The sequence below is a fragment of the Aulonocara sp. 'chitande type north' Nkhata Bay genome, linkage group LG18 (assembly GCF_057382095.1).
Source record: "Aulonocara sp. 'chitande type north' Nkhata Bay isolate Kocher_YH1m ecotype deep benthic linkage group LG18, A_spYH_male_GT1.1, whole genome shotgun sequence".
Lineage (NCBI taxonomy): Eukaryota > Metazoa > Chordata > Actinopteri > Cichliformes > Cichlidae > Aulonocara > Aulonocara sp. 'chitande type north' Nkhata Bay.
Window position 1 is genome coordinate 29,428,341 of NC_141361.1, and position 24,528 is coordinate 29,452,868.

At 42.8% G+C, this 24,528-nt stretch overlaps 3 protein-coding genes across 6 annotated transcripts; 1 reads left to right on the forward strand and 2 right to left on the reverse strand.

Annotated features, from left to right (window-relative positions):
- The first annotated feature begins 5,427 nt into the window (after positions 1–5,427).
- On the forward strand, positions 5,428–8,104 carry mul3 (mitochondrial E3 ubiquitin protein ligase 3). Of its 2 annotated transcripts, none has more exons than XM_086272386.1 (5): positions 5,428–5,530; positions 5,933–6,057; positions 6,133–6,220; positions 6,308–6,428; positions 6,506–8,104. In XM_086272386.1, the coding sequence occupies exons 2-5, from the start codon at positions 5,941–5,943 to the stop codon at positions 6,996–6,998; spliced, it is 819 nt and encodes a 272-aa protein (XP_086128512.1). In that variant the 5' UTR covers positions 5,428–5,530; positions 5,933–5,940; the 3' UTR covers positions 6,999–8,104. The 2 variants fall into 2 exon arrangements, with proteins under 2 accessions (XP_086128512.1, XP_086128513.1); XM_086272387.1 differs by having other exon boundaries at positions 5,435–5,495.
- Positions 8,104–13,767, reverse strand: eif2b5 (eukaryotic translation initiation factor 2B, subunit 5 epsilon). The gene is made up of 16 exons (XM_086272385.1): positions 13,552–13,767; positions 13,203–13,327; positions 12,934–13,119; positions 12,669–12,846; positions 12,501–12,581; positions 12,339–12,416; positions 11,935–12,247; positions 11,689–11,834; positions 10,791–10,932; positions 10,614–10,715; positions 10,424–10,525; positions 10,203–10,293; positions 9,982–10,105; positions 9,738–9,863; positions 9,501–9,611; positions 8,104–8,358 (listed from the first exon to the last, which is right to left on the reverse strand). Exons 1-16 carry the CDS (start codon positions 13,708–13,710, stop codon positions 8,296–8,298), a joined length of 2,127 nt encoding a protein of 708 aa, XP_086128511.1. The 5' UTR covers positions 13,711–13,767; the 3' UTR covers positions 8,104–8,295.
- A 3,270-nt stretch (positions 13,768–17,037) lies between these two features.
- On the reverse strand, positions 17,038–23,605 carry LOC147308942 (crystallin J1A-like). 3 transcript variants are annotated; one of them, XM_086272765.1, is made up of 10 exons: positions 22,706–22,864; positions 22,053–22,119; positions 21,188–21,364; positions 20,686–20,784; positions 20,520–20,612; positions 20,283–20,439; positions 18,428–18,543; positions 18,131–18,208; positions 17,843–17,982; positions 17,038–17,759 (listed from the first exon to the last, which is right to left on the reverse strand). In XM_086272765.1, exons 2-10 carry the CDS (start codon positions 22,117–22,119, stop codon positions 17,658–17,660), a joined length of 1,029 nt encoding a protein of 342 aa, XP_086128891.1. In that variant the 5' UTR covers positions 22,706–22,864; the 3' UTR covers positions 17,038–17,657. The 3 variants fall into 3 exon arrangements, with proteins under 3 accessions (XP_086128891.1, XP_086128892.1, XP_086128893.1); XM_086272766.1 differs by having other exon boundaries at positions 22,739–22,822; XM_086272767.1 differs by lacking the exons at positions 17,038–17,759; positions 17,843–17,982; positions 18,131–18,208; positions 18,428–18,543 and adding an exon at positions 18,915–19,552 and having other exon boundaries at positions 22,706–23,605.
- Between the last annotated feature and the right edge of the window lie 923 nt (positions 23,606–24,528).

A 24,528-nucleotide genomic window follows, 5' to 3' on the forward strand; every position in this document is an offset into this window, starting at 1 on the left:
TGGCCCTCTCCAGGAAACACAAGATAAATCTGAGATCATTGACAGGTTAGAAAAGAACATGACCAAGAGAGAACAAGAGTTATTTCCTCTTAAATGGTTGCAGATTTGTAAGGAAAATGCATTTGAGTTGAGCAGCAGAGTTGAATATATGGTTTGTGCCCTGCTATAGTGGTCAGTGGGTGCCACATTTAACTGATCTGGATAGTACCCTGTGGCACAGGATAGAGCCTAGAGCAGGGGTCTCGAACTCCAGTCCTTGAGAGCTACTGCGTTGCAGCTTTTAGCTACAGCCCAACTCGAACACAGCTGAATCAAATGGCTGAATTATCTCTTCAGTGTGCCATCAAGTTTGGTAAAGGCCTGGTAAGAAGCCATTCATTTCATTCAGGTTTGTTGGAACAAGGATGCATCTGAAAGCTGCCAGACAGTAGCTCTCGAGGACCGAAATTGGAGACCTGGCCTAGAGCCATCTTCAAACTGAAGGCCAACAGGGGGTGACAGAAACAGGCTGCAAAGTGGGCATCCCAAGAAAAAGTCACCACAAGAAGTTTACTCACCCTGTCAGCCCTTGGGAATTTTAGGCAGTTGTCTATAGATTTGCAGTCAAGGTTTGCAGGATGATATGGCTCTCTATCCAGACAATCTCCGGTCTCATAGGCCCATCAGGTGTCAACAACATGAGCACTGGAACCTGATGGGCCAGATTCTGCCTATGGTGTTAGAACAGTAGGGTGAAAGTGTGGAGAAGACGTGGAGAATGCTTTTCTGATGGATACACTGATAGAGCGCAGACTTGTCACAAAAAAGGCTTGTCATCATTGGAGGCAATCTAAATCCAGAGGATTATCGAAAACGAGATTCTGCAACTAGCGGTAATCCCACATCTCCACAGTCTGTGTCTGAACTCTATCCTTCAAGATGAAAATGACCCCACAGACTGGGGTTTATCAGAGACTACTTCCAGAATTTGGGAGTGGGGAGGATGTTAATGACCTTAACCATGCTGAACAGTGGTTGGATCAGCTTGGGCCTGCTGTTTCTACCAGATTAACCAACACAAACACAGAAAGAAGCCATCTATGTTCTCTGTGAACGACCATCTTTGAATAGACGGAGTGGTTTACGACACCAACTCTCTGCCACTTACAATCCAGGTTTGAGATCCCTTCCCAGGCGCCTTAATGCCCACTCATATCTTACATCAGTTGATCTCAATGGATCACATGGTAGGGTGAGGCAAGGTCTGACAATGGTTTCACCCCAAACCTCTGCTGATAATGACCCACACCCTCTTTCACACCTTGGCTCATGTGATGAGGCACGTGATCAACAGTGGGGCAACGACCCTATTAAGGGACAGCTTCCACCAGGGTTAAAATCTGGGACTTTCGTCCTAGAACTGAAGAAGCTTCTGAGATGAGAGGTCAAACGTCTCCAAGAAACTTAAAAAAGTCAGGTTGCTTTTCTTTCCAACCTGCTTATATAAGCATGCTCTGGATGACTGAGAACTCACACAGACGTAGTGACCAAACACAAACTTTATTCATTTTTCTACCATGTTTATGTATATGCAACCAGTAATGAGAAGAGGTACAGTGTTTCAGCCTCCCAAATCCATCATGGCTCATGTCTGCAAATCACCAGGCATGACTGCATCATTGAAATTGGCAGCATTAATCAGTATAATACCACCACAACAAGCAGTAGTAAACATTTGAAGTTGTGTGAAGGACAAGCTGTCTTCTCAGAGAACAAGGCATGAAAAAAACACAGCAGGGCTTTTACAGGAAATGTAACTGATAAAAATCCAGTAAAAGTAGTGGGATGCACGGGAACAAGTTGTAAATTTTGAATTTGCAGTTAAAGAGGATTTTTGTCTTTATGTTTGATTTGAACCCAAAACGAGTAAGTCTAAGCTGTCATCCACAAAGTCAAAATTGTCTTATTTCTTGTCTGTTTATAATCTTGACCTCTCCTAGTCCTGCTGCAAGTCTGTAAAACCCACTGACAGACTCTATATCCATCAGTATTTGGTCATATAAATAAACCTGACTTTACATGACTAATTATGGGCATTTCATTACCCATCAACAGATTTGAGTTAATGTCACTATATAGTAGAATTATTATCAGTACTAATTGGACACTTTATTAGGTACACCTTACTAGCACTAGATTGAACCGCCTTTTGCCTTCAAAACTGCCTTAATTCTTAATAGAAAAAAAGATTGAACAAGAAGCTTTGAACATAGAAACATAATGACAATAGAAGGATTCTTCTTCTTCTCATTTGTTGGAGGCGTAGTTTTAATGTTTTATTCTGTGTGTGTATTCTGCATGGCAAGGGAGTTGGACCCAGTAAGGCCTTTCCCAGCAAGCTATAACCGATGAAAAAAAATATTTCTGTGACGGCTGGTGCTAGGGCATCTATTTCAAGACTGGTGCACCTGCACCTGAGCATGTGATATATAAGTGGGACTTGTAGCCTGGGTTTAGTTTTTAGCTTTGAAAATCCCCTGGGATTGTCTTATTGTAAATAAATGATGTTATTTGCTACTCTTGACTCATTGCCTACCACCGCCCTTTGATTTTTTCTAAACTTTCTTTCTCCTTTTCCTTGATTACACATCCGGTCCATATTTACATGACAGAATCAATCACACAACTTCTGCAGATTTATCAGCTGTGTATAATCTGTATCGCCTGTTCCACCACATCCCAAAGATGCTCGATTGGATTGAGATCTGGTGACTGTGGAGCCGCTGTCATGTTCAAGAAACCAGCTTGAGATCATGTGATATGGTGTGTTATCCTATTTATCCTACCTATCAGAACATGGGTACACTGTGGTAAAAAAGAGATGAACATGACCAGCAACAATAGGTAGGCTGTGTGCTCTCTTGGTAATTAGGGTCCCAAAGTGTGCCAAGAAAATATCTCTCACACCATTGCACCACGACCAGCAGCCTAAACCACTGATTCAAAGCAGGATGAATTTGCCTTTTCATGTCGTTTACTCCAAATTCTGACCCTACCATCCAAATGTCATCAGGCAACATTTTTCCAATCCCATGTGAACTGCAGCCTCCGTTTCCTGAGTGGTGCCTGATGTGGTCTTCTGCTGCTGTACCTCATCGGCTTCATGGTTCAACAAGTGGGTTCAGAGATGCTTTTCTTCATACCTCATACTTGGTAAAAGTACAGACATTCTGTACTTAAGTTGAAGTGCAAATACTACTGTTAAAAAATACTCCAGTAAAATTTGAAATATTGATCCATATTCTTTAGTCAAGTAAAAATAAAAAAGTACTGGCATCATTTTAGAAATGAGCTTCCTCCGAAGGGTGGCTGGTGTCTCCCTTAGAGATAGGGTGAGAGGTTCAGCCATCCGGGAGGGGCTCAGAGTAGAGCAGCTGCTCCTCCACATCGTAAGGAGCCAGCTGAGGTGGTTCGGGCATCTGACAAGGATGCCTCCTGGGTGAGGTGTTCCGGGCATGTCCCACCGGGAGGAGGCCCTGGGGATGACCCAGGACACGCTGGAGAGATTATATTTCTCGGCTGGCCTAAGAACGCCTTGGTGTTCCCCCGGATAAGCTGGAGGAGGTGGCTGAGGAGAGGGAGGTCTGGGCTTCTCTGCTTGGGCTGCTGCCCCCGCAACCCGGTCCCGGATAAAGTGGAAGAAGATGAATGGATCATTTTAGAGGAGAGGGTGACTTTGCCTATAAACATAAAAGTGTGTACAGTCAGGAGTTAAAGAGGGGCTTTATCAGGTGGGGAACTTTAAAATCGGTTGTAATGGCTCAGTGTGGGAAAAGAATCATATGTCACAATAATTTCTACTGAGAGCTCGAGTAGATTTTCTTAGTTTACAGGCTGTGATGAGCTGACCTACCGCTCTCTGTGCATGTACACAACTTAATTCAGCCAGATGTGAGCAGATGCTTCATGTGTTGTCCTGGCTGATTTCCATCCTCTACACTGACAGTACACCGTTTATGTTGGGTTTTTTCTAGAACATATAAAGTTGGTATGAAGTCAATGGATCTAAGCATCATCAGCTAAAATCTATATGAATCTCTGCTACTGTTCATGTAACCTAACTCTGTTCTTTACTTTAAGCATCACAGTACAGCAAACTAACCTGTTTATACTGCACTAACCTCCTGAGGATTTTCATGCAGCCTTTAGATAACACATCAGTCTACCTCAGTTTGTTTTGCAGCAGATTTCACAACATAAAAAACAGACCCAATCTTGATTTATAAACATGAGGACTTAGAGCTTACTTAGTGCCTTACTTATGTAAGCTTAGCTTAAATTTTCTAGTTAATCAAACACCACTGATCAGTCCTTATCTTTAAATCTAACCTCCTCTTCCTCTCCTGCCGCCTTTCTTATCTTTCTCCATCTCTGACTGAAGTTAGTTCTCTGTCTTTTCTCTCCCTGTGAAATACAGCAGCTAGACCTTCAGCTAGCAACACACTGAGACAAACCACACAGTTTATGTGTTTTCTGATGTTTGTTGATTTCTATGTCGCACATAGAATTGTAACATTTGAAATTACACTTGAAACAAGTAATCAGAAAAAACACTACTCAAGTACAGATACCTGAAAACTGCACTTAAGATCAGTAAATATTTGTAATTCATTACTTCCCACCTCTGTTCCTTGGTTGGTTACAAGTGGTTATTTGAGTTACTATTTCCTTATTGTCAACTCAAAGCAGTCTGGCCATTCTCCACTGAGGGTCTTTTTCCAGTACTTAAAACACCTCTCCTCCCCACTCTGATGCTTGGTATCAACTTCAGCAGGTGATCTTAACCATGTCTGCACACCTAAATCCATTGGGTTGCTGCTATGTGTTTGGCTGATGTTAATGAGCACTTGTACAACTGTGAATATCAAAATGTAGTTTTAATGACACAGGAGAGCTTTGATAGGTGCATCTGATTTTCTTTTTTTCAAAGCTCTCAACAATAACGATGTAGAACAAAATATAAATCATACAAGCAACAGTACAAATTCTCAGAAAGTACATAAGTAATAAGTAAATAAAAACTATATAATAAACCTTTCAGTCAGAGGTGAAGCTGATACATGTATCTGTGTACAGCTTTAACACTGCAAGGTTTTTTGGACCCCAGGAAGAATAATGCTGAGTTTAACTAATATGATTACATGTACATTTTCCACGAAGGTTTGAAAAACGTTAAATTTAATGGAATCTGGTCAAATGAAATTTACCTGATTGGTAAGTTTATACCAGGCATACCAATCCTTTGATTTTCTATATTTCAGGTTTTTGTTTTGTTTTTTTTGTTTTTAGCCTAATAAACTAACCACATATGCCGTGCTGCCACGAAGCGGTCAAACGGCATGATTGCAAAAAAAATCCGCTCACATTCTATTGGTTAATTAAACGTGACGTAACCCGGTAAAAACGGAAGTGTTGACGAAGTAACTGACAGCTTTTGTTTTCTGTTCCTTCAATAGGCAAGTGTGGCTCTTTTACTTGGTAGTTTTAACAGGTAAGCTTTGTGTTACTTCTCCGCAATTTTATGTAATGACAGTGCAGCATTACAAGATGTTTATAGGCACACTGCGAAGGCAGCGATGTCATAAAAGAGAGACACGACAGTCAACCAGCACTGAACTGAACTCTATGGAGTAATCCTGTAGAAGTAAAGATGCTGATAAAATGATATCTCGCAGTGGGGCTTTAAAACCAAAGTCACCGAACATTTTCAGAGGTTTTGACTGCTTAGTGCTGTTTAGTTTTTCTGTGTTGACGAACTTTACAACCTCGAAATAACTTCCTGGACCCGTTTCGTTAAGGTCGGGGTTGCCAGGTGCAACAGTGACACTGCTCGTCACTAGTTCACTGGAAGCTGTTTCCTTTCCACTCAGCTGTGTGTGATTTCTCCTCACAGCTACAGATATGAGCGACCTTCCCGTGAACCCTCTGGTTCTGATTGGTATCGGGTCCAGTTTTGCCTTCTCCGGCCTGTTTTATCACCTGTACAAAGAGAAGAAGAGAGAGTTGAAAGCGCTAAAGGCAAGTGACATGTCTGCTGTAAACCTTAAATACAGTCTGACCTTTATCATTCAAGTCAATCTTCTCCATTTTTAGGAAATCCCTGTTTTCAGACCAGATGAAGATTTGGTCAGGGTGCTTAATGCCACTCCCCACAGGCGGCTCCAGTATGTTGCTGTTGAAGGTAGAAATATGTCAACACACTGAATGAGCTCAGTCCTGGAGAGAGAGTTTTAAGAAGACTAATGATTTCCTACATGTCTGGTTTAAGGTCAGGTCCAGGCAGACGGGGAGCCTCTGACCAGCCAGTTCATCCCACGATGCTACGGTGTGATTCAGAAGATTGTTACAGTGGAGCATTGGAAATACTGGGACTCCAGTGCTGCGAAATGGTGAATACCACTAAATAATACACCACAAATGTCTTTTTATTAATCTTCTGCTCTACTGAGAATGCATTCTCTTACAGGAACACCCGGATAGGGTGCAAAAAAGAGAGCAACAACTCTGTGCCCTTCAGTCTGATCAGCCCAGACGCCTACATCTCTGATGCAAGTGTGAGGGTGCACAACCCTTTAGAGGCCTCCGGCTGCTTTCTGGAAAGGGTTTATTACAAAATCAGAAATGCTGAGGAGGACCTTGTGAACTCATTGCTGCAAACCGTGGGTGGGGAGAAACCAGTGTCGAAGGAGGAGACGGAGGAAATGCTGCGCGTGGGGACCACCATGACGGGGTTCGGCGAGGTGGTGCTGGAGCGAGGCCAGGTGATGAGGCTACAGGCCCCAAAGGGTGGCCGCAAATACATCCTGGTGCCCACTGACCACAATAGCTTTTTGGACAGCCACAGGTCGTCAGCCGCCATGTGGAAGGCGCTGTCTGCCTTTACTGGGATAACTGGAACTGTAGTTCTGGCCTGTGTCATTCGTAGCTTGATGGATAAGCGAGACGAACGATCAAATTAGGGCAGAAGACGAAGGGTTTGGTGCAGGTTTTACTGGTTGCTAAAGTTGTGTCACAGCCTTTTCAATGCCTTTGGTGTTCTTTCATAGATTCTTTAAGAAACTCTCAGTGCTGACATAATTCTCTTGCATATTTTGAGTAGTTACAACGCTCACGGGCCGTTTCCTGTCATGTTCCAAGGCAAGCTTAGGGATTTCCAATCATGACCATGGGGGTGAAAAATTAGACACACTGGTGCGAATTAAACTTTTCTTAATACACATAAACAAAACTGTAAATGTAACATCAGTAAAACAAAAAGAAGCCAAATTCATACTAGTTCTGCATTTTAAAATGCATTGGTTTTATATTTTTAAGTATTTTGTCCCTCCCAGCCACCGTACTGAGCTGGATACTTCACAGATCTGCTAAATGAAAATTGTAATAAGTGTTCTCTAAGTTAATTAGATAAAGATTCAGTTCAGAAGCGTGTAAACATGCTTAAAGAGGAGTTAAAGACTGGTTTGGTTTGTTAAAGGCAGGCTGAAACCTGTGCGCTACTGTGAATTTTTTGCTTTTTGTGACGTTTCATGTAACATTATCTTAATCAAAACTGACGTTTTATTTTTGTTATAAAATTGTATTTTTCTAATTAATTGAGATTAAATTAAGTGTAATTTTACTCTTGGGTTGTTAACACACACACTATACATTCAAGCTGTTATTTATAATGATTGCAGTTTATGCTTTACTTTTACTGTTGGTGCATTCCTTATGCAAACTCTGTCCACTCCTGACCATGAACTCATTCCACCTCCACCATAAAGAGGCTTCAAGTATCTTTAATACAGCTTATGGTCAAAAGTAAAGAAGTGTATCCTTCCATGCATCTTCTACATCCTTGCACAGAGCAGCCAAGATGGAAGGAAGCATGTTCGCATAAAGAGAAGCGTTCTCTGAATCTGCCCAGAGAATTAATGAAATGTTTCATTTTCGTCAAATGTTGACAGATGAGACAGGAAGGCTTGAAATCTTATTATACTACAGTCTCCTACCTCTTGGATACTTTCCTTCTGTTCTGTTTTTAAAGTGAACAATCAGTTTCATTAAATAAAAAAAATGACACAGTTGTCTGTTAAAACTTTTATTCCAAGCAGACCACAGGTCCTTTATTTGGATATTGACATTCACACCAGCCTTTACACGGCGTGGCATAATGTGATTAAAATATGTCCCCTTCAGCTACGCAGAGCACGTCCAGATGGTAACTAGATGCAGAAGCGTAAGAGTTCACCTTGTCATAACTTAAACTGCTCATCATTACTCTCCATCCTCCTCCGAAGACTCCTCAGCCTCTTCCAACCACTGGATGAACTTCTGCAGCTGTTTGAGATAAATAGATAAATTGTTGTTAGAAACCATGAAACTGCTGCAGAGGCCGTGAATGTAAAGCTATACTCAGGCTCAAATGTGAGTACATGAGGAAAGAATATATATAGCAGTTTATAGGCTGTTTCTCAAACATACGTACAGCACCCTTTTTTCTGTTTTCTATCCAGATGATCCCACACGGCTTCAATAATGTTAGATCTGGGCTCTGGGAAGGCCAGCCCATCATAATGATAGTGTTTCACTACATGTTTTTGTATCCAGGTGTGTTTTTACTGCTTTGGTCGTGTATTTGGGATCATTATCATGGTGAAAGATGAAGTTGTTGCCAATCAGATGCTACTGTATTAGGAATCAAATCTGAGAGTATTTTGACAAGATCCCCAACACCACTGGGAGCAATGCATCTCCAAACCATGAATGAGCCTCCACACTGTAATACAGATGGCTGCAGACACTGTTGTACCTCCATACATACTGTCAACAACGTGAACCAGAAAGTTTCAAATTTGCATTCATCAGTCTGTAAGATCTGTCACCAATAATTTTCAGAGCACTTCTTGTGTAATTTGGCAAACCTCAGACTTGTCTCCCTGTTTCACTTCCTTAAGAGTGGCTTCTTGACAGCCACTTTCCTACTGACAGTTTCTTATGAGGCTTCATGAACAGTAGATGGATCGACTAAAGGTTCTCTCAGTCACATCTTTGCAGGATATATATATAAATTTAAAATTGGTTCTTTGGTCTGCTATGTGTAAACAGCACTGGTTTATAGTTAGATGCCTTCACAGGTCATAGGTTGGTGTTAAGTGGCTTAACAGACAAAACGAATTCCTCTGAAAAAGATCAGTTACAAGGACTGGACTAAAAGTGAGTGAAAAAGAAGCCAATGTCCAAAGAAAAACTGAAAGAGTTTCAGAAAGCCTGGAGAATTAAAATATTACAGGAATGTCTGGGCCTCTTGGAAACAAAATATAAAAAAAAATGGGGGGTAGCTCGACTGTACATTTGCACAGTACTGTAATTCCTTTCTTTACATATACATACATTTACACTAAACCTGTTCATAATGTGAATACTGAGCTTAAACTTTGTTGCTGCTCTGTGCTGTCTCCTGTAGTTCACACTGTACTTACCCCTTGGTTTTTGCGGAGCTGTCTGCTTTTGTCACTGGTGGCTCCCTGAGAGAACCAGCGCAGTATCATTTCCTCCTCCAAGATTTCCAGCTCGTACATATTCATGAGGACCTGAGTTACAAACAAAGCAGCATATTCATCCTCATCCTAACAGGCTGGATAAAGACACAGCAAACAATTCAAACCATTGATTTTAACAATGCAGTTTTGCACGTATAAGTGCTCATTGCTCCTGACCTTGACCATAGCAGCCCAGTGGCTCTCCTGCTCCAGGAAGTGTTCCTCAAAGGCAGACAGGCAGTCTAGATGGTCCTGTGCTCTCTTCACATAATTCTTAAACACTGGCGCCCATTTCTTCAATAGCTGACAGCAGCACAAAGAAAAAGAAAAAAAGAAATGGAAAATAATTAAGAATTTTTTTGGGTTTTTTCTGAGCTTCTGTTTTGTCATATTAAAAGTAATAGACTTGTATCTTATTCACCGGCAGAAGCAGAGTAACGTATTGTGAAGGGGTGAGATGTGTGCCCTGCTGCTGGAAAGGGTACTCCAGTACCACTCGGGTTAAAATCTGCATCACCTCTTTCAGACTGATATTGTAGGCATACCTGGAAAAGGGAGGTTGGAGGGGGATTGGGAAATGTCAAACTAAGCAACAATCACTGCAAAGACGAGCAACACAGGTGTGAGTCAGTTCCCCCTTACTTTAGAGAGTTGATCTCAAGTACGAGGTTGTCACAGCTGATGTTCTCCTCCAAACCTCTCTGCAGGGTCCCGAGCACCTCCATGTGGAAGACTACATAAGAGAAAAAAACATGTATTAGTATTATTATTCGTTTTGCAGTTTGTGTTGTCATTTTCGGGCCAGGAGGGGGCAGTATGAGAGTTCCACATGCAGGCTAGCTAAATGAGACATGCCCTCTCACCTTTGACATCGTCCATCTCAGGGGAAGGAATCACCGGGTCATCGGGGTCATCAGTGTCACTGTCTTCACTGTCACTCTCAGGGTCTGGATTCAACACCAAGCCTGGGAACACACAAAAACAAGCATGCTGGGACTTCAGCTGAAGCATCATGGGAAATGCCAGTTCCATGACGATGAACTGCTGCTCTACCCCAGAGACACTGCGACAGCTCCTCTTCCTCTGTGTCATCCAGACTGCTGGCCTTCCAGATGTAGCCTTTTCCTTCTGCTCCAACTTCTGCAGGATTGAAAACTGGAAGACAGAAGAACATTCACATCAAGCAGCTTGATAACATATAAACTGATCTAATACAGACTTAATACACACCTTTCTGTTTGGTTTTGTCCGATCTTTGGCCAACCTCAGCGTCATCACTGAGGAATTCATCGTCATCCTCCTCTTCCTCCTCTGGATGGTGCATAGACACCACGGTGCCTTCTGGTAGAGAGATGTTTGGTCCAATTACCACCTGTAAAACAGTTCATAGAAACATTCAAATACGCAGATACTGCAAATCTGACTTTATATCTGATGACGTTTTACAAGACGATCACTGAATGCACGTCCCTGATTTCATGCATTGAACTAAGATCGTGTACAAATAGCTATATATTTGTACTACTACTGTGGGTAATTACTTTTGCAGCAGGAAGGTGCAAAGGAGCAACAGCCAGCAGACTGTAAGCCAAATCTGAAACCCTGTTTCCAGTTTGATTAAGACTAGTAAAATCATTCTCTTTTAGCGTAAATCAAAGCTACTTTTGGACATAAAAAAAGAACACAGAAGACTAAATATGAAGGACACAGGCAACCAACTGATTGGCTGAACTTTGCACAGATGCTAAAACCAAAATTCTTCTATCAGTATTGCTCAATATCTGACATAGTGTGGCATTGCAGTGGATATATGTCAGATTATTTTTTGCCCAGATTTGTGGCATCTCTACTAGACTCCAGAGGGTCACAGCTACTACACTAAATCCAGTTAAGAACCAGATATTTGCTGCGGTTATATTTCTGCAATAACAAGCCATTTTAGATCCTTTCACAGTTTTTGTCAAATCTGCTTATGTTTTCTCTAAAAAGGAGCAAAGAAATGTCAAGAAAAATGGAAAATTTGCCAGTCAAAATGCAATATCCTTAAACGCCTTTAAAATGCAACATCAATTTGCCACCAGACAGAGTTTGCTTTGCAATTGGATATAAAAGATGATGTGGAGCTTACATCATATGCTAGAACACACTGTTTCTTAAGAGTCACGCCCTCTTTGACCTCAGCCTTGTTGCAGATGACAGACTGGATGATCTCCACATTACTGGCAATGTGAACATGATTCCAGATGTAGGCATGATCCAGGACTACATTGTCACCTATTGCAGTGAACCAATAAAAAAAGAAAAATGTTAACTACACTTCTATAACTTAAAAATTGAAGCACTGAGTTTGAGTGGTGCTGGCCAGAGAGCTCACCTATGATGCAGTTGTCACCAATGACACTGTTCGAGATGTAACAGTTGGCACCGATGCTGGTATCACAGCCGATAAGAACGTTCTCCTCCATCTGGCTGCCATGGCCCAGGCTGACACCAGATGCCCTGTAGACATTGTGGCGAGAGTATGTGCAGCTATGTCCCTCCTGGTCTGTGAAGTTGGCTTCGGGGGTCAGGGGATAGACCCACCGCCGCACAAGGTCAGACGACACTGAGTCATACATTAGAAGGTTCGACACTCGGACACCATATCCGTCCTGTGTGACATGCACATGGATCTGGTTGCCCAGAATCTAAACAAAGAAAATGAACAAGGGTCAGAAATGCTCTAAATATTTTTTGTGGCATTATTCAAATTTCAGCATAATAATGCTTCCATAGTACCTCTTCATTGACCAAAAGCCCTCTAACAAAGTCATCTCTAGTTTGGTAGTCAAAATTGTCAGTGAAAAGCTCAGCAACCTGAAAAAATGACATCAAAAACAACAATGTTACTGCAGCCAACAATGACAGTTAAATATTTCCCCTGTGTGGACCAAAACCAACCTGCGGGGAGCAGATACTGATGTGGCTGTCCAGGAGGTCATGTCTGATTTCAAATTCCTCACTTCCACTGTGGAAAATATTCTGCAAGTACGACAAAGACTCAAAAAGTCAATCGAACCCCAAAATGCATCAAAGATATAACAGACTGCCAAAGATACAACTGTTTACCATTGGAAACTGTAGCTTCTTGAGCCCTTGTGTCTTCTGATAGTGTAAAATCTGCTGGCTCTTGCTGTCCACTGCCACAATGACGTCGTCTTCCTCACAACGAGACCTGTGACCCGGCGACGATTCTTTAAAGATCATGGTCATCACTGAGATGTTCTTGTCCATCTTTCGGCGATGCCTTAAGTGCACAAAAACACAGCCTTGTGGAAACACTTAGATCAACACCATTTCTCATGTAGAAAAAGGCTGGCCGGTGGACTTTTACCTGTGCTCCTGCAGAGCCTGGCTGATATCAATATTGGATACCACATCTCCGTAAACCAATATAAAGTCTGAGCGCACCAGGGACTTTGCATCAACATCCCGTAGCACATCCCCAAGGGAGCGGTACAGGTCCGAAGTAATGATGTGGACTGTGTTTGGAGAACTGGGTCGACACCACTTTGATTTCCTGTCAGACACAATATTCATAAGTTTTAATACAATAAGCTTCAGAAAACAAAAGCTCACACACACAGTAGCAGGGAAACTCACTGCAAGTGCGCCTTGATTTTACTGGCCATCCAGCAGCAGAATACAAATGTTTCCTGCACTCCAGTAGAAGTGAGGAACTCCAAGGTGTAGTCGATCATGGCAACGTTACCCAGCGGCAGCAGCGCCTGTCATCAATGAAAATCTGACAGTTAAGTGGAGCTAAACAATCCCGAGACTCGCGTGATTCTCTCATTTTAGCAACTACTGTACAGACAGCAACAAGCACGAGTTCAAATTTTGTTTGATTAAATGCTTTCATCATCCGTATGAGTGATGCCCTGTCACTGTTTACAGCATGGACACAAGCTAGCCTCCATTAGCATTTTGGTTAGCTTAGCTCACTGCCTACCCGCGGCTGGTCTTTGGTCACTGGGAAAAACCTCCGGTTGAAGCTGTCAGCGACTAAAACCGCCTGCAGCGGCTGTTCCTCTTCCTCCTGGTCTCCTGCACCTTTTCTACATGAAAGACCAGACGCCGACCGACTTTGTTTCCCCCCCTTACTAGCCATGTTTGACTCCCAGGTAGTAAGTACCAAACGCTTTCGTCAGACACAGCTACGGCAGCTGTAGCGGGACAATTCTGTGGTAGACAATCCCCGCGAGAGCGCGTGTGTGAAGAAAATTACAGTTTAATTTTCGTGGGTCACATACACATGTGGCCGCACATGTATGAATAACGCATGTATGATAACAGTGCCAAACAGCAAAGTTGAAACAACACCACTTCCATATATATATATATATATATATATATATATATATATATATATATATATATATATATATATATATGACACCCGGAATGGCTAACTGAAGGCCGGACGGTCCTGATCCCCAAGGACCCCAAGAAGGGACCGGTCCCCTCCAACTACCGACCAATAACCTGCCTCAGTACTACATGGAAGCTCCTGTCAGGCATCATATCGGCTAAGATGAACAGGCACATGGGTCAATACATGAGCGGGACACAGAAAGGAATTGGCAAGAATACCAGAGGTGCAAAACACCAGCTACTGGTAGACAGAACAATCAGCCGAGACTGCAAGACCAGACTGACCAACCTGTGCACTGCCTGGATTGATTACAAGAAGGCCTATGACTCAATGCCCCACAGCTGGATACTGGAATGCCTAGAATTGTACAAGATCAATGGGACCCTAAGAGCCTTCATCAGGAACTCAATGGGGATGTGGCGTACAACACTAGAGGCCAACTCCAAGCCCATAGCACAAGTTACCATCAAGTGCGGGATCTACCAAGGAGATGCTCTGTCCCCACTGCTGTTCTGCATAGGCCTGAACCCCCTCAGTGAGATCATTAACAAGACTGGCTACGGATACCGACTACAGAACGGAGCAGTTGTCAGCCACCTCCTGTACATGGATGACATCAAGCTGTATGCCAAGAGTGAACGAGACATCGATTCACTGATCCACACTACCAGGCTATACAGCAATGACATTGGAATGTCGTTCGGACTGGAGAAGTGTAGTCGGATGGTAACAAAGAGAGGGAAGGTAGTCAGAACTGAGGGGATTGAACTACCAGAAGGCAACATTGCAGACATAGAGGACAGTTACAAGTACCTGGGGATCCCGCAGGCAAATGGGAACCATGAAGAGGCCGCTAGAAAGGCTGCAACCACCAAGTACCTGCAGAGGGTCAGGCAAGTCCTGAGGAGTCAGCTGAATGGTAAGAACAAGATCCGGGCCATCAACACATACGCCCTGCCCGTGATCAGGTACCCTGCTGGGGTAATAGGCTGGCCAAAGGAGGAGATAGAAGCCACTGACATAAAGACAAGAAAGCTCCTGACCATGCATGGAGGGTTTCACCCCAAGTCCAGCACCCTGAGGCTGTACGCTAAGCGGAAGGAAGGGGGCCGGGGACTGGTGAGTGTCAGCACCACAGTCCAGGATGAGACAAGGAACATCCAAGAATACATTGGGAAGATGGCCCCAACTGACCGAGTGCTCAGTGAATACCTCAGGCAGCAGAAACCCAAGAAAGAGGAGGGAGACGAGGAACCATCATGGAAGGACAGGCCCCTGCACGGTATGTACCACCGGCAGATAGAGGAGGTGGCTGATATCCAGAAATCCTACCAGTGGCTGGACAAAGCTGGACTGAAAGACAGCACAGAGGCACTAATCATGGCAGCACAAGAACAAGCTCTGAGTACAAGATCCATAGAGGCTGGGGTCTATCACACCAGGCAAGACCCCAGGTGCAGGCTGTGTAAAGATGCCCCAGAGACAATCCAGCACATAACAGCAGGGTGCAAGATGCTAGCAGGCAAGGCATACATGGAACGCCATAACCAAGTGGCCGGCATAGTGTACAGGAACATCTGTGCCGAGTATAACCTAGAAGTCCCGAGGTCAAAATGGGAGATGCCCCCAAGGGTGGTGGAGAATGACCGAGCTAAGATCCTGTGGGACTTCCAGATACAGACGGACAAAATGGTGGTGGCTAACCAACCGGACATAGTGGTGGTAGACAAACAGAAGAAGACGGCCGTAGTGATCGATGTAGCGGTTCCGAATGACAGCAATATCAGGAAGAAGGAACACGAGAAGCTGGAGAAATACCAAGGGCTCAGAGAAGAGCTCGAGAGGATGTGGAGGGTGAAGGTAACGGTGGTCCCCGTGGTAATCGGAGCACTAGGTGCGGTGACTCCCAAGCTAGGCGAGTGGCTCCAGCAGATCCCGGGAATAACATCGGAGATCTCTGTCCAGAAGAGCGCAGTCCTGGGAACAGCTAAGATACTGCGCAGGACCCTCAAGCTCCCAGGCCTCTGGTAGAGGACCCGAGCTTGAAGGATAAACCGCCCGCAGGGGCGTGCTGGGTTTTTTTTTATATATATACTGATTTCACTCAGGCCTGTCCACGGTGCTCACCGCTTCTCGCCCTAAGGTAGCAGAGTTCCGTTGATGGAACCAGATGTGCAGCCTACCAGTTCCAGATGCAGTAATGCACCCTCATAGACCTGATTGGAAAATCAGGTTTGTGAACTGAGTACTGATGTTTTCTTTTCCAAAAAGAACTTCGAAATCTCGATTAGTCTGACCACAAAACAGTTTTTTTTTTTCACTATGTCTCACTCAATTTCAAAAGAGCTGTGGCCGCAAGAAGATGATCGCATTTTCACCTGAGTTTGTGGATGGCAGTGATTTCCATGACAGAATCATGCCTGTTTTTAATGCAGTGCCACTGGCTCAGAGTGCAGTCCCACAATTCTCTGTTTCTTGATATTATGTGTTGTAGATGATTCAAAGCCATTGGGATGAAAATTATTATGAAACTGTTTCACAATTTATAGTTGTTTTTTTTTACATAGTGGTGAACCTCTGCCCACCTTTACTTGAGAAGCTTTGCCCCTCTAAGATGCTCTTTTTATTTCCAGTCCTGTTAATGACCTGTTCCCAGCTAACTTAATTAGTTCCAAAATGTTCCTCTACCCGTTTCTTTTCAGTGCCACCTACTTTTCCAGTCTTTTGTTGTCCTCATGCCTACCCTTTTTTGAGACATGCTGCTGTCATCAAATTTAAAACCTTATTTTTGTCTTATAATGGCACATCCTCTCAGTTTAAACATTTCATATGTTCTCTTTGTTCTGTGAATAAAATGTGGGTTTATGCAGTTTTCAAATCAGTGCATTCTGTGTTTAATTACATTTCACACAGCGTCCTGTTTTATTAACTAATTTGGTGTGGTTATAGATTTTAAAAGAGATTACAAAATATTCATCTGGTGTAAATAAAATCCACGCTCGAGCTGCTGAAATTTTTTAAATTACATAAAAGAAAAATGTGACCTCCATGTGGAACATGGAATCTCAGTACACTCATACAATCAGCTCCTGTTAATGTTTTATTAATTTTATGATACTGGCACTGGAAGGCTAAGTACAGCAGTTTATTTCAGCTTCAAAGGAAATTTTCATTCAATACTAAAAGGAAAGACAGATGTGTGAGTTATAAAAGCACACTGTAAAATAAATAAAGGAAGGTATTATTTGTCTTTTTATTGATGGCCTTTGCATCTCTGATGTGCTTGCTGAAGTTTATGGGCTCTTCATACAACTTGTGGCTTTACATAAATGCAGTATTGGATATTGGAAAAACATCATTTGCAAAAACTGTGGTGCATGGACTCTTTTTCTCTAAACTCCTATATTTTGTGTTGGACCACAAATCGCACTGTCAATATGAATAATGCTTAAATGACACGTATGTAGTCCAGAAATAGTAATTTAAATAGTAATTCATTTTTAAAATAATGATGATCTTTACCATATCTTCTCACAGAACATGTGAACAACCTGTTTTACTTTAACAGAAACAAAAACATCTGGCTCCTGCCATCCAGACATTTAAACAGGAACCATCATTCGCTGTTCTGTCAAAGCTCGACAGTTTGTCACACCGTTCTCTCTAAGCCTTCTTAAAAGGCATTACGCCGACAGGTGTTTGGTTATCTTCTTGGTATGCTCCAACACCAAGTCGTATTGCAGGGTCTTGGACTTCCAGGACTCCGGGATTCCCTCAAGTCCGACCTAGAAAAATGAGAACAGAACATTTCATAAATCAAACTTAAAATATGTGCATGTGAATATATTAGATTAGCAGACAGCCCCACCTGAGCCCCAAGACAGGCTCCTATGAAGGATCCTCTGCTGCAGGTGCATCCCCCGCAGCTCATGGTGTCTCTGACAGCCGTCTCATAGCGAGTGGCTGTCAGGACTCCGTGCAGCGCGGCTTGGAACGCACCGGGCAAACCTGAAACATCAGAGGCAGATGTGAATGGCATGAAGGCATTTTTCCTGGTTTGTCTCACAGCTATCCAAATTACACATACCGCTTTTTTACCACGTTACTGTTAAGGACTACACTGATGGCAGAGGTTGAAGGAGCTTATCAAAGATACCTCATGCATTTGTGAAGACAGAGGGGATCAGCTCTTGCGGAGTTTTGGATAAATTCTCCTTCACCTGGTGGATGTGTCCTGAAATCAGGCAGAGAGGGTGCAGTAGTGAGTCACACATAAGATAAGATATTAACTAAAATACTAAACATAACTCTCTGCATATCTCTTTATCCTATCATCATTATGTCACATTGGAACTGAACCTTCAGAGAATAAGGTAAAATAAACTCTTTGATCACATGAGTCGGTCTCATGACTTTAACACAGGGAAGGAAATATGCTGCTGGCCTCACGTACCGATGACTGCTTTGTCTAAATCTTGAGGCTGCTTTCTGTTTGGGTCATTCAGCTGATTGAGCACCGCGTCCAAGGCTTTTGGATCTGGACCATTCAGGATGAAATGTTCCAGAAACCTGGGAAAAGAAGTCAGTGTGGAGCATTTCCGTTTTATGTTTTTCTTTATACATCTTTGTAGAACAGTATTAAATACACTCAACAAAAATATAAACGCAACACCTTTGTTACTGCTCCCATTCCCCATGGGATGGACGTAGAGACCTAAAATTCATTCCAGATACACAATATAACCATCCCTCCCAAACAGTGGTCACAAATCAGTCCAAATGTGTGGTAGTGGGCACATCTGCTATATTGAGATAATCCATCCCACCTCACAGGTGTGCCACATCAGGATGCTGATCTGACATCATGAGTAGTGCACAGGTGTACCTCAGACTGCCCACAACAAAAGGCCACCCTGGAATGTGCAGTTTTTTGCGCTATTGGGGGTCTGGGGACCCAGAACCGGTCAGTATCTGGTGTGACCACCATTTGCCTCATGCAGTGCAACACATCGTCGCATGGAGTCTATCAGATTGTCAATTGTGGCCTGTGGAATGTTGGTCCACTCCACTTCAATGGCTGTGCGAGGTTGTTGGATATTCGTGGGAACTGGTACACGCTGTCGTATACGCCGGTCAAGCACATCCCGAACATGCTCAATGGGTGACATGTCCGGTGAGTATGCTGGCCATGCAAGAACTGGGACATTCTCAGCTGCCATCTGCCCTGAACAATGTGAACCATGATTCATCCGTGAAGCGCACACCTCTCCAACGTGCCAGACGCCATCGAATGTGAGCATTTGCCCACACAAGTCTGTTACGGCGACGAACTGGAGTCAGGTCAAGACCCCGATGAGGACGACGGGCATGCAGTTGAGCGTCCCTGAGACGGTTTCTGACAGTTTGTGCAGAAATTGTTTGGTTGTGCAAACCAATTGTTCCAGCAGCTGTCTGGGTGGCTGGTCTCAGACGATCTTGGAGGTGAACCTGCTGGATGTGGAGGTCCTGGGCTGGTGTGGTTACACGAGGTCTGCGGTTGTGAGGCCGGTTGGATGTGCTGCCATATTCTCTGAAACGCCTGTGGAGACGGCTTATGGTTGAGAAATGAACATTCAATGCACGGGCGACAGATCTGGTTGACATTCCTGCTGTCAGCATGCCAATTGCACGCTCCCTCATTGCTTGTGGCATCTGTGGCATTTTGCTGTGAGACAAAACTGCACATTCCAGGGTGGCCTTTTGTTGTGGGCAGTCTGAGGTACACCTGTGCACTACTCATGATGTCAGATCAGCATCCTGATGTGGCACACCTGTGAGGTGGGATGGATTATCTCAATATAGCAGATGTGCCCACTACCACACATTTGGATTGATTTGTGACCACTGTTTGGGAGGGATGGTTATATTGTGTATCTGGAATGAATTTTAGGTCTCTACGTCCATCCCATGGGGAATGGGAGCAGTAACAAAGGTGTTGCGTTTATATTTTTGTTGAGTGTATGTGTTCTGATTTTGCCTCACTACAGAGAAAGGTGTAATCAACCATGCAGCCAAACTGGAATGATCTTTAGAGACACTCAGCTTTCATGTGGCTGATCAGTTTATTAAAATGTGAAATGTGTTCTCTTCCCTATTTTTATACTCTCTGCTCCAAATACTTCTTATTATGCCCAATTTTAATTACCAGATCTAATAGTCTATTGTGGTTTCCAGGTTAAAAACTAAGTTTTATTATTAACCCTTAAATAGCCAATTCTAATCCAACATGTGTAAATAAGTGAAACTGGTGTGCTGGAAGATGTCCTGACCTCGCTGCTGCTAGAGTCTCTGCCACACATTCATCATTGTTCTGGGTGACACGGATGGCCTGTTCCACCTTCTCCAGCATATCGGGCTGTCCTGCATAAAAAGCCACTATAGGAGCCAGTTTGGCTATTCCATCAATCTGACAGTCGTTCTCACAACCTGAAGGAAACCAGGACATATTTAGGTTAGAGATGTTTGTCTTCATAACGTCAAACTGTGAATAATTTCAGAAGCTTTACCCGTCTCCTCTTTGCCTGCATCCACATTCTTCAGGAAGCTCTTTAAACTTGCATGTCTCCACGGTCCATCGATAGGCAGCTGAGGTCTTGGCCCTGCAGAAGTCCAAATTGCATATTTTGTCAAAAAGGTAACGGACCTCAGGGATATCTCCAAGATTTCTCTTACCTCCCCTCTCTCTGTAAGGATCATTGACGGGCGTGTCATACTCTGATCCTGGCCCAAAAACTTTCAGTGTGCGCTGCTTCAGGTCATCAATGTTTAGACCTGGTCAGAGAGATCAGGCATCTTAGACAGTGTGTGAAAATTCCCTACACACTGCACGAACCGAGTCCCTGCATGTAGACTATGTGGCTCTAGAGTAATGCGTAATATTTCTTTGAGGACAGCCCACTTTCTTCTATTTTCCTTATATCACTTGTACAGATATGAGGCAATTTCATGTGTCCAGTTCTAGTTAATCCCTTTATGTTGGACCAAGTGCTACTTCTGGTAGAATTTAAAGCAAATCCATCCATAACTTTATCAATAATTCTACTGACAAACAGAAAAAACAAACTGAATCAACTGCATAACTTCGCTTGCTGTAGATAGTAGTAATCTGAAACCTACTATGACCTATAGAAATGTAAGTTTAGTTTAATTTTAGGGATAAAGTCAGCAGCACTACCTCCACATTCAGACAGGGACTCCAGCAGGACATATGCCTGGTCTCCATAGCAACTCTGCTTGCCAGTCTCCCTCCTGTAAAAAGGGTTAGCGGACTCAGGGTGGAATTCTGGGTTTGGATTCAGAGCCAGGATCCCCTTTAACTTCTGGAGGTCGTACACCCAGTGGAGAGGCTGTGCTGCAAGAGACAAGATAATTACACTCTGAACCTTGACATTACTCAAAATCTAAGGAGATGTGTTAAAAATAAGGACGGACTGAAAATCCACTTCTACTCGTACAACCTGAAGATCTGAGTACTCAACTCAAACCAGGAAGCTCTCAGCTCAGCTGAAAGATACCTGCTAACCTTATGGCAGCTCAAAAGTTATAGTCTTGACAGATTTGACAGGCGACAGAGTTTATCAGTCTCTCACATTGTTGTGGAAGAAATCTGGCCCACTCTTCTTTACAAAATTGATTTAGTTCATTGATGTCTGTTTTCATTTATGCACAGTTCTCTTAAGGTCCCATAATCGAATTGCAATCAGGGTGAGGTCTGGACTTTGACAGGCCCATCGCAACACGTGGATTCTTTTATTTTTCCAGCGATTGTTTTTTTTTTTTAAAGAGATTTGCTGCTGTCCTTGGATCATTGTCTTGTTGCATGATCCAATTTTGAGGTGCCTGAGGTGCTCACACTTGTGATGATCAATTAATCAGGTGCACCACTAAACTAACCCTGCCATGGAAGTAGTATGGTGATATTGAGTGTTTCACAGAACAGCATTTTAGTCCCCTATAAAAACTGTCTTTCCAGTTATTAAACACAAGCATGATTACTTTCATAGATCATCAATGTAAAACAAGTGTGACACTATTAATACCTGCAGCATCTGCCACTGCTGATCCCATGATGGCTCCTATTGCCCTGTTTGCCAGAGCTGAAGCCATCTGCAAAAATGTACAAAGAATTAAATACATTTTTTAAAAAAAGAAATTTTAAATGAAATGAACAGTTAATTTCATTATTTTGGCAGAGTGGACTGTTTAAATTTTCTTAAAATTAACATTTTCTGTTTCCCGCTTTAGTAATGTGGCTAAAAATTATTTTCTATTGCTCACTATTTTATAATGACAAACCATTAATCCGGTATTCAAAAGCTTAAGCTTTGAGCAAACATAAGAGAGTTAGTGACAGTGACAGGGCATTTCTCTTATTATATTTCCCAGCAGTCGGTTTTCTACTGTAACAAAACTCTCCAGCTGATAAGCGGTCATATCGATTTCATCTGCGCTCGACTACCTTTCCTAATCACCTGACAAATCGAGCACAGCTTGGCGGAGCTTTCACCAACTTGTAGCCTGCTAAATGATTAGAAGCTTGGTAGCTACTCACAGAAATATAGCACTTGCTGTTTGTACTCGTTCAAGCTACAGCTAGCAACCACGACAGCAGAGTGCTAGCTAACATACTCTTAGCTAGCATAAACTAGCGAGTTGCTGAGGCATAAATAAAGTTCATAAAGAAAAGTCTGACCTTAGCCTGCGTTATATGTAGCCCACAGCGTACCGTAATTCGTTTAAAACCTTTTACACCAGCAGTACGAGCACCAGCACCACAACACACTTTGATTCTGAAACTTGTTACGAAAGCTTCGGCACCGCCCACAATGAAATGTCTCAATCCGGTTGTTCAGTCTGACGTCACTAGCCGTGTCTGGGTCTAAACTCCGCTGCAGGTCCATATATCAAATGATCACTGTGGCATTACTGAGAGTTGAAAAACTGTCTAAAGTCTTTCATCTTTAATAAAATGATCAGCGTTCTGCTCTACCAGGTGTAACAATTGAGTTTAACATCCAGGCATCCATGAAAACGGAATTTATGACATTTAACGGAGTTAGAAGTTAGCAGGGAGTTAGCTCGCTAGCTTCTATCTAAATACAATATAGCATGTCCTGACTGCGGGGTTTTGGAAACAAATTAAAACATACAGCTTTCTTATCACTTCCAGCATAAATGAAGACAGAAAACTAAACAGCAGTGACGTTTGTAGGGTTACTGAAGTTTGGCTAGCTGGTATATAATGATGTGCTACGTGACCGCTAGCGACATAGCTATGTTAGCATAATATAAACAAGCTAACTTTTTTTCCACTCGATAAAAGTTAACGTGAGTTTTCTCGGTGGTCAGAAACAAATGTAATCGCATGGCAGGATGCTGTAAAAGGACCAAACTTCAGCCAGGAGAACAACTGAGATAATTCATCTACAATACAAAGTTAGTCATTCATATACTGCTGCATGGGCTGGGCTGTAGTTACATCCTAAGGTTTTAAAAACTGAGCTTAAATAAATGATTAGCGGTAATAAAAGCCGAGGGAGGTCAACAGGGATCACTGACTGTTTTAGGAGCTTTTTGAGATCAAATAGAAGAAAATACATAGCATTAAACATGTTAACAACATAAAAGCCATATTAAAAGCAGACTACTTTAGACCCGGAAGTAGGATTCGTCGCGTCATCACTGAACAACCGGATTACCCGGGCCCTCCTCCGGCGAGGAGAGGAACTGTGGTCCTGCATGAGGAAGTCAGAAGTAAAAGAGAAGAGTGTGAGGGTGATGAAAGACATGAATGATGACAGCAAGACAGTAGTGAGGTCTGTGGTAGCAGCTACTGGTAGAAGGTTTAGGCATGATGTGTCATTACATAAGGTGCCCTGAGCCCCTTCTTGTTTGCAGTGGTGATGGACAGATTCCTGGTCTGGCAGGAGTCTTGATAGTCTATGATGAGAAGAAGCATGAAGGTCAATAAAAACCAGACAGAATATGTGTATTTTGTGGTTTTAATGCTTAAAAAAAAACATTAATTCACCAGCTTATATAAATGAAGATGGATAACTGAAATTCATAATGACAATTCATAATGGTCTTTTTGCATTTAATGATAGTTTTTCAATGTGCTTTTCACTGTTAGCAGAGCCAATGTTGTGTCAAAAAGGGATTGCTGTCCAAAAAGTGATTTACAGTATTTAAAGGTATCAAGTATTAGTCTTGGAAGAACACAGCTCTTTACCATTAGGCTTCCTGCTGTTGTGTAATGAAAAATTCTGGGTGCAAGTGTAACCCAGGTTATGTTCCTAAGTATGAGTTTGTGATCATTTGGCAGGCATTGAACGCATCACAGTGCTGTGAGCATAGGAGCCTAATGGTGTATTCTTCCAAGCTAGCTGACTTACTACTGGTGTAAAAGGTTTTAAACAAATTACAGTGCTATGTATCTGTGTGTAGCTACCGAGCTTCTAATCATTTAGCATTATACAGTCATTGAGTTATACCCAGGCAAAAAATGTGTTCTCA